At 38.5% G+C, this 10,374-nt stretch overlaps 1 protein-coding gene across 1 annotated transcript; it reads right to left on the bottom strand.

The window, feature by feature from the left end:
- Nucleotides 1-438: 438 nt before the first annotated feature.
- Nucleotides 439-9,604, bottom strand: cibar1 (CBY1 interacting BAR domain containing 1). Its single transcript, XM_084739760.1, has 9 exons — nt 9,451-9,604; nt 7,691-7,925; nt 7,507-7,575; nt 6,295-6,396; nt 5,942-5,947; nt 4,406-4,510; nt 3,588-3,701; nt 2,493-2,612; nt 439-914 (listed from the first exon to the last, which is right to left on the bottom strand). The coding sequence occupies exons 1-9, from the start codon at nt 9,480-9,482 to the stop codon at nt 792-794; spliced, it is 906 nt and encodes a 301-aa protein (XP_084595886.1). The 5' UTR covers nt 9,483-9,604; the 3' UTR covers nt 439-791.
- Between the last annotated feature and the right edge of the window lie 770 nt (nt 9,605-10,374).

Below are 10,374 nucleotides of genomic sequence, written 5' to 3'. Positions count from 1 at the left end.
GACGAACCGAGGAATGATAAATGTGTTGAATGACTCATGCATGAGAGACATAGGAGCCATCAGCCGACACTGTGGCAGCAGCAGCAGCAGCAGCCTCCACTGTGACAGACAACACATACTGTAACACACACACACACACACGCACACACACATACATATATATTTATATAGTCCACACTTTGCATGCTCCTATAATCCTGATAAACACAGACAGTGTGGTGCAAAATGTCCCCGGCTTCATTTGTACCACTTTTGCTTGTCTGTGGAACAGATGAGTCACTTTCAACCACAGTCGTCACGTAACTACTGTCACTTAGACTGATTCACACTCTGAACAATTTCTAAAATAACAATCAACTTCTCTGCTGGCGTTTCTATGCAAAGTGACTGAGGGTACACCATGTACTTATTATAGAACAGCAACTCATTGGAACAATGCAAAGTGTGAAAACTGACTTTTATTTATAAAGATGATTAATGCTGCACTAAAAAAACACTTACAATATAATACAATTGATTGTGTAGTCTGGATTTTGGCATTATGTTATATAAAAATACAGCTAAGACAACAATAGGCTGGAATTTTAAGGACAAATGTCAGTAAAGAACAAAGCTTAAACAAACAACACACTTGAACTACAATACTGCTCTGACCACCAGTGTGAGGTGATTTTGGCAATGACACAGCTGCTTCTTCTTTTTCTTTATTACAAAATTATAAAACAGCAATGCACCTTTTTATATCATTTTTGTGCCATACAGACACACACAAAGTAAGTTAAAAAAACCCACTAATTTTCATCATCTGTGTCCTCTTCATCCTCCTCCTCCTCCTCCTCAGATTCATCTTCATCCTCTTCCTCGTCATCTTCCTCCTCCTCTCTTCTCGTCTGCCGACTGCAAGCCCTTTGTTGCTGTGACAACAAATAAACAGTCACTATGCAACTAAAACACTTAGCAGGTAGTCATTAAGCACAACCGGTGCTTCCGTGGAATCTGTTTTCTCCTGCACACTTCTCTTTCAACAGGATTGCGGTTAAGAGCAGAGACAAATACAGGTACAGACGTGAGCACACCCTGATGTGCAAGGACACCACATTCCTCAGCTTATATTAGTCCATATTTGTAGTACAAGATAAATAAACTTAGATATGTCCCACTTTGTTCCTTCAACAGTTCTTCATTTCATAGTGATGTCTGTTAGATTGGGTTTGGTTGGACTGACGGAATATTAAGCCCGGGTTGCATCCACAAAGACTGATTTAATCTAGTCGGAGCAAAACTAGGTTTAAAATTAGTAGATCCACCATTAAAATTACACAAAGCTCTATTACATGAAAACTGTTCTCTGTTTAGTAAATCCAAGTGTACTGATGTCAACTGAAATAAATAAAGAGTTCAGTCAACATGGAGATGCTTGTTTACCCCAAATAAATTCAAGTGACGTTGGAACCTTGGTAGTAATTGAAAGAGAGGGGAACCTGTTAAATACTGGCTGCGTTGTATTCCTTAAAAAAACTGTTGCGTTTGTGTGCTAGATTTATAGTAAAACTAAACCAAAGTTTAAATTGAAACTTTCTTAATTTAAAGCTAGTTTAAAAGTTTGGTGCAACACAATTTAAAGTTAAACCATGATTTAAACTGGCTTAAAAATCAATACTTGTTGGTGTCACTCAGCCTAATCATCAATCTTTGCTCACTACAGCCTGTCTAAGCCTCAGCTGTGCATAAAGTACAGGTTATATGAACTTCTTTTTAAAATATAAAAATGTGAAATTATCAGTTGTCTTATCAGTTACCAGCCATGAGAAGCAGGTAATTATCGGTTCTCAGAATCTGCTGAAAAAAAAATCCATATCATGGATTTCTGGTTTGTTGTTTAGCAGTGATTGCAGTTTCACACACAGATAAAATCAACCTAATCACTGAAGCAAAGTATGATCTCAAATTGTGATGCAAGAAGCATTTGAGGCAATCTGCCTCTGCAAGCTACAATCTGGACATCTCTGTATACAAGACACGACATCTGAACGCAGCCTGTGAGACTTAAATCAGACAGTTCTTCAAAGATATCAAATGATACTCCTCATCTAGTGAGAAAGTGAAGACTGGCTGTCCAGACCTTTTAGAAGGCAAACCTATAAATTCACACGTTAGGGCAGTACCACCGTTAGGATGCTGGGTTAAACTGAAGATAGGAAGAAATGCATGATGGTACTGACATGCAATGACGTGTGGAAATTCACACTGAGTGATGGCTGGAGTGATGCTGCTCATACAGATCGGCGTTACCGTTACGACTCTGAGCTATCGAGCGCCAGTTGAGGAAGACTACCGGGGTTTGAAAAGGAAAGAAGGGAATTTTCATGATGAAAATTCTGCAACTGTCAAAAGTTGAAGATGAAAAGCAATGCTGTTACAGATACTTTGTCAAACAGGGAACTCGTAGGGAAATTTTGTGGCAGAGCATCTTTGCATTGACTGTATCTTACCTGTAAAGTCCCTGATGTGCTCAGGAAGGACCCAGTCCGATCGAGGGAGGTTTTGGAATTAGCTCGCACTATGTCTAAGCGTGACTGGTAGTCAGGGGGGTGCAGCGAACTCCTGAACACCTGCCAAAGACAGTAGGCGCTATATTTTTCCAAAGAGAAACAGAAGAATGGAAGCAATGCCTACACACACGCTTCAGTAATCTTATTGTGTGTACAGAAGATATTTAAAAAATGACTGTAAGGTAGCCACAGTATGAGTGCACATTGGTAATGTAGCTCAACACATTCAGTTTTGAGATGTTGTGCAATAGCAACCTGGAATATCCAGCAAATCAACAAACTGGGCTGACAATTGGTCGTTGGTCACATAAACAAAGCAGCTCGGCAGGTATGCATCTGATAACAGCTAACTGCCATTTAAGCCACAGTGATGGTTTTCACTGTGCAGAAAATAAATTCCGCAAAAGCTTCTCGATCAGGATTGTCTTCATGCCTGTCATTGTGCCTTTTTCAGATGATTCAATCTCCCATGCTTTGTTCTATGAGTCATTGAAAAACAGCCTTGTCTGGGTGAGGAGTTTCACTTCAATATGAATGGATGGGAGATGATTCAGTGCAAAAACACACAGATGAGATGGCAAAGGGGTGGAGGAAAATAGCAGAAGGGTATCTGCAAGAGGAACCTCGCGCTCTTGAATATCATTGATCCTTTTGTTTTCTCACTTCTGACTTTGGCTTTTAAAATAGTTTGGCAGACCTCTTAAACTAGATTGTAAACAGAAGAAAGTAGGTAGCAAAACACTGGTTTGTGCAGAATTCACCACGTTACCTCAGTTACCACTTCAGTTAGAGGGTGTGGACTGCAGAGTATGTGTGAGCAATGAGCTGATGAGTAATGTGTGCATAAAACCATGATAGCCTGGACTAGATAAATAACCACCGGGTTAATCAAGGGCACCGCAGAGGGTGTACATAGACACTGATCAGCTTTTAGCCCTGTGGCAAACTGTCACATATACTACCTTTTCCTCAGAGTGAAACTTTCATGAATTTATAAACACAAACACACTAATGCTGGGCAGATCATCAGCCTACCTCCAGGTCCTCCTCCTCATCCACACTTTGCATGCTCTGGTAGGCTAAGGTGTACACCTCCAACGCCTTGCAATGGAACGACATTTCCACTGTCACAAAGTCACAAAAGATTTTCTATGAAAGGGAAAGATGGAGATAATATTTCAGTGTAGAATAGGCTTTGGCACTGCTTAAATGGATATTTCAGATTATCTGAGGGGGGGCTGTACTTATAAATAGTCTGCCAGATAGTGCTCTCTTCAAACCAACTAAACTCCATAGGCATATTCAGTCATTTTACGTTCCAGTTGTAGAGTGTAGTGTTCTAGTGTGTAGAGAGCAATATTTGGCTTGTATTTTCCATCAAAAAGGGTCTGATGGCAAAGTAAAGTAGTGAAAATATTCTGAATATGGTTTACACTTGAACTGATATTGATTTTTTTCAGATGGACCTTTTTTTTTTTAACTATCAAAAATACAGTGAAAATCGCTCAAACTGGGGTTGTGTGGACTACCATCTAATGTAGCTAATACAGTGACTATCGATAAGTATCTCATACAACCCACACTAAATAATCTGAACTATCCCTTTAAATGAACGACAACTGCTTGGTGGCCACAAAATATTCAAGAGTTCTGAAATGACAAAGCAAGAATAGTTTCGACCAACTGAAGGTGGATTCATTAGTTTAAGCAGGTGTGAAAAAAAACCCTTTACATCACCACTGTCTGGTTTCATTCATTCACTGCCACCCACTGCTTCAACGGACGTATGTTTTCCACCACTGAAATTGTAGTTCTTTAATTTAATGTGGATTAGAAAGCTTGAAGGAGCAGACCTTGATGTCTCGGATCTTCTGCTTCTCAAACTCATCTATGGTTTCCTCCAGCTGCCTGGTGGTCCGTGTGGCATCCATGGTGGCTCTCTGGAGCTCACTTTCAGCCTCATGGGAGAAAATAAAATGTACTTAAAAAATACTCCAAAACATATCAGACTTGGACATATCAGATTATGGCTGAAGTTTTTGAGTTACACTGTTATGCAGGATTTTCCCACTAGAAGTGTTTGGTGGTGTCTGTATCTGCAGAGACAGCTCTCTGCCCGTGTTTTCTTATTTTCTCATTATTTTGATGTGCTCAGGAGATTTTTTCTGTCTTTCGGGACATTTCTGGGCATCAGCCTTTGGGCTGTGGTGTGTCGCTCCATGTCAATAACAGCGCTCCACACATATACACACAGAGGCAGAGCAAATATATGCCTTGATTCCACTGGGCATGTCTCGCTCAGATTTTGATTGATAATTTTAGGTTATGTAATTCAATGATTTCTTTTTTTGTCTGCTTTTATGACCATGAGCCTGGCCAGAGTCTTTTACTTTGAAAATTGACCAGATTCTTTATATTGTTTCTGTGTCTGACTTCCTACGCAGGTCGATCTGCTCTGTGGAGTTTGACACAGCATCCCTCAAAAACAGACTCAGACTCAGAGCAGAGCAGAGAGACGCCTCTAGGATGCGCTGATGTACTTCTATCTAGAATGGCTGTAATCGATTGCGGTGGAATCAGAATACAACACACCCATGCCCAGTGGAATCAAGAGGTTAGAATACAGACAGGATGAAAGGTTGTTTTGGTTGCATTTACACAAAATCTGTCATTGTGCAGAGGAGGTGTGGGCAAGTTCATTTGGGCTTCAGAATGTAACTGCTATGAAACACTCAATAATGTATTCACAGTTTTGCTCTCACTAATGATGGTCCCTCACTTTATTCTTTCTGTCTCATTTGTTGAGCTGGAGAGAAGAGGCCAACTTTAAATGGTGTGTTTACAAACAGCAACCAACAAATCCTGTGTATTCTACCTTTAATCATCAGTGTGACACAGTGCAGTATATGTATAGAAATACAATAGTGTTGCTTTGTTCTTGTTGGCTATCTCAGTGAGAAGATGGATGCTTGATACCCAAGTTAGTAGTACAAAAAGTTTTAGCAGTTCCAGTCCCACCTGCACTACCTATATCTAAGAGCCCTACAGATACTGACATGCTTCTACAGGAAGTAAAAGTAACAGCTTCTGCAGTTTTGACACTGGTGTGTCATGTATGCATGCTATTTAACACAGGTATTAAAACAGACGCTACATAACACAGGCTGATGTTATTGTATATGCATATCACTTCCAGATTAAGAGTGATGAAATAAATCTGTAGCTGACACTGCATCTGACAATTAAGTATCCACTGAACCTTTAAAACATATTGGATGATTTCTGTTTGATTTTTTTTTTTGCAACCAACTGAAGTGATTCTGAAATATGGTTCGTCTTTGTGGTCATACATCACCAGTGACAAGAGGCACAGATTACACGGGACACACCTGAGACTGAAAGTCTGGTCAAGGAAACAGTAAAAAATGTTAAGTTATTATATTAGTAATCTGTGTTTACTCCTCTCCTGTAAATGGATCCTGATCTACACACTGCTGCTGGGTACAAGCTATTCTTGTATCAAGTGGGTGGGATACTGTGAAATAAACGTTATCCAACTAGACAAGATATAATTATTTTTTTTTTCTCCTGTTAGAACATTAATTCATATCACTAACTGATAAAGAATCAAGCTCTATCTAAAAAGTCACCTGCACTAAAAAGTATATTAGTGTTTTTTTGTAAGGTTAAAGATCATTTGTCTGTTTGACATGAGAGAACTAGTGAAACAAGGCAAGGATACAATGATCTGCCTGTCTGAAGGGTTTCTCTGTCTGGTCCTCTCCAGCTGAGCCATCTGTTTGGCCTCTCTGTCTCTGGCACTCTGTGTTGTCTTCAGATCCTCCTGCATGGATGCACAGGCACACAAGGACACAGTAGTCATAATGATGGTCAATTATTTATAGGACATAATCAAACAAACATTTGGTGGCAGTGTTTCTGGATCAAGATGTCAAGCACTCCCTGTTGTGTGTATGGTAAATGGTAAAGGACAGATATAATATATATATGACAGAAGATTTAATATAGCCAATTTCACTGCTTTCAATTTCAAAATCACTTAAATTCACAATAATTCTTGACGCCAACTGTTTCTTTTAAACAAGTTCAGAAGCATCTTGTGTATTTTGGCACGTACTTAAAAATCTGGTAGATCTGCAAGTGTTTTAGTTTCCAAGTGTTTTAGTTTTAAAAGAAAAGAAGGAAAGAAAAAACAGGTACTCTGTTGACAGTACTCTGCAACTGTGGGCGACAAGACAACACAAGGCAATATGACTAATTTGATCATTTATGGCAGACTCCAAAAGTCACAAAGAAACACTGAACTTGACATACTTTTATAAAGTCTTTTAATCCTGGTTAAAACAAGATGCTGAGGAAGGGGATGCTGACAATAACACAGGCTGATGTGCCAGAAGGATGTTATAATTACACCAATACTGCCCTCATGTGGCCATGTAGTGGTGATAACACTGACAGTAAAGTGCTCTGTGTCCCAAACAGTAACCCGTATTCTTGTTTTGGTGATTGCTGCATACTTGTAGTACATCTAATCTTGAAATCTGACCTTCCAAAAAGCTGCAGCAATTTAGATGGATACTGGGAGAGGCTAAGGCAGGAGGGTAAACAATCTGACCATCTCTGAGGCACTCACCCATTTTCTGCTGAGATTTTAAGTTACTGGCAGCTAGTGCAGCATTTGTTGCATTTCTGTATAACCGTGTTTAAAATGTGAACTTTTAAAAAGCAAGAATAAGACAGAAAACTAATGCTTGTGGTTTGATACATTACAAAAAAGTTATATATTTCAACATTTTTGCGAAGTTTTATCACTGAGGAGTAATGATACTGACTTTACAACAATTGTAAGTCGAACATTGATGAAGTTTTGTCATTTGGCTCACTTGGAAGCAGTGTAGACATCAACATGGCTGCAGCTTACACCAACACTTACCCTTTTCCGTTTCACTACAGCTCCATAGCTTTTCAATGGCTCTATGACTTTGGCTTCAAGTCTCTCCACCTGTGGGACGAATAACTTTATATTAGCTTCTGTCTTACATAACAACTTTAGACTGTGGCTGTAAATATAACATTAGAAGTGTAAGCATAAGGAAATAAAACACTGTAGTTTTTACCTCAGCCTGGCGGTAGTCTTCAACCTTGGCCAGGTGATCCGCAAACTGCTTCATACCCTTTTTCAGGGTTGGCGTTTCAGTGTCTGCATACAGACCGATTTCTCGAACAAGGATATCGGCCTTGTCTCGTAGCCTGGCTGTTTTACGGACGTAGGCAGCAAACATTTGGCACATCTCTCCAAAATGTTTCTCCACATTGGTAATGTTTTCCTGGATCTTTCTTGTCTGGTTGTCTCTGGAGGCAGTGAAGGAGAACATTAACAGCAGTAATCAAATGTGATGCAAATGTGATGACATAAAAGTGCATATGCTTCACATATTTGCCTGAGAAAGAGATTATAATTGTTTTTCTTTTATAATAAGTCATAGAGTTTGAATCTCCTAAAAAGATCAATGTGTAGGTCATCAATGACCAAAAACGTCTTGTGGATGTGATTTACAGTCTTTTATTTTAATCAACTTGGAATCAGCTTTATTGGCCAAGTAGGTGTACAGATACAAATAATTTGCCTTTAAGCAGTGACTTGCTGATTATTTGGGCAGATTATCTGGCATTTTAACATAATCGGCACCAACTGATGACTAAGCTCACAAGGCAGATAAATAATAAATGTGTGCAGACATATCTGCAGGCAGACTTGTCAGTGTGGCCACTGTGAAACAATGTTAGCACTATTCCTTGAGTTTACGGAAGGTGGAGAAAAAGTTAGTTTGGAGAGCTGCACTATACTCTCATGCATCCTGCTGTAAATGTTTAAAATATTAAATATAAATTATGTTATAATGCAGTTCTGTCACACTGTGGTCCATTCTTCCTTAGATAGATAGATAGATAGATAGATAGATAGATAGATAGATAGATAAATAATTTATTGTCCTCCATTCATGTTCTGAAATATACAGTATCACCCAATGTACTGTTCTTTTTCAATTTCATTAATCATTAAACATTCCATCTGAAAGGACATTTTATGGTCTTGGATAACCTTACATATTAGATTGTAATGTGCATGAAAAAAATTGAATTATACACTACTTTCTTTGTTTGTTTTGATGTAAGCATTAGCTGCTCTGCTTTCTAAATATTGGCATCAGCCTTTGAAAAATGCTTATTTGTTGACCACTAACTAGTTTTAAGTTTGTCTCAATGGACTTCCACTCAGTTCTAAGAACAGTTCACAAGAAGATAGAAATAAACACGCATATGAAAAAATATCAAACACAAAACTATTGTAGGTAAGTGAAAAAATAGGTCTATCCATATATAAACAGGCCATATATAGAAAAAAACAACTATTACCACCAATAACATACAATATCTAGACAAACCAAGTGTTTCTGTTTATGATCCATGTAGTGCAATTAAACCCCATTAGCCTATTATTTCATCATGGTTGATGACACAGACAGTAGTGAGAGCTGGTCAGTATTAATTAACGTTTCAGTGAGAAAAGGAGACGTTAGCATTTGCACTGTATTGTAAGGATCGTGAGTTAACGGCTTGTGTTGATAGAGAACAGTCAGTACTTATCACGGTCCACTAAAAACGTCCTGTGTTTACACTTATTGATGAATAACGGAAAACTCGTTCCTGGCTGTAACTATAGTAAGTGTAGAAGCATGGAAGCCTAAGTTAACTAACAACCAGCTAGCTAACCTCTGATATCCTCGCTGCTTTTGTGAGGTTAATTTTTAAAAAAACTAATCAAGCACTATGTTAGTTAGTTCCCCTGCAACTAACTAACTAACTAATGTCTTACCGGGCGCGTGCATCGGGCGTACGGCTCATCATGGCAGAGGTGGGAACTGAAATGTATTCAGCCAAGTTTATCCAAGAAGATCCTGATTTAACGCTAGCTAACGATGCTTCTTCTCTTCCAGGCTAGCACGCCATTCTGCCGTTTCCATGGAGTCCCCGGCGTTTCCGTTTGAGGAAATGCATTCTGGGAGATTGAGTCATAGGTTTATTCGGTTTTTTTTTTTCTCTGCTCCACTTTTCTTTTGAAAAGAGAGACTCAGCTCTAAGGTTGAAGGTGAGGCTATATAGTTTGTTTTTATAGTTTTGCTTGTGTTTTGTTTGCCTCACTAATATAGCCTATAAAGCAGTTGTGGAAAATACTTACATTTACTCTAGTAGCCTACAGACTTCTGTGTTGTACTGTGCATGTAGTACTTGAATTCTCTTTATACTTCAGCATCGCTACAGTCTAGAGAACAATATTGTACTATTTTCAGCTCTTTGGTAAGTAGTTGTTTTTTTCTGTAGCAGATTAAGAATGTAAACAAATGATTAAATGAAATAAACGCCAGTGCTTCTCAAATACAAGTTCGGGGACTACCAGGGTTACTTGGCAATTTGTGTCTCTGTCAAAAAATTTCAGACATACCCATTACAATTTCCATGCTGTATAAAACCGTTTGTTTATCCATTAAACCGTTTCATTGTTCAACTAATACCATTTAAATTTTTTTATTTTTTTTAAGTGGAATCTGTAATTCAGATTATATTCTAATCTCACAATCTATACCTCTTAATAAATATAGAAATCTTCCTTCTGTCAGTCAAGTGCACACCCCTATTACTGATGTGAACTGTCTCGTTCTACATTTTTCTTGTATTGTACATAAATAGGTATAAATGTGAAAAAATAAGCTATGTAAAATTATTCCAAAGGACATACGTG

The sequence above is a fragment of the Lutjanus erythropterus genome, chromosome 16 (assembly GCF_056507025.1).
Source record: "Lutjanus erythropterus isolate fLutEry1 chromosome 16, fLutEry1.hap2, whole genome shotgun sequence".
NCBI lineage: Eukaryota > Metazoa > Chordata > Actinopteri > Lutjaniformes > Lutjanidae > Lutjanus > Lutjanus erythropterus.
The sequence above is the reverse complement of the archived record's forward strand: the minus strand, read 5'-3'. Positions and strand labels throughout refer to the sequence as shown.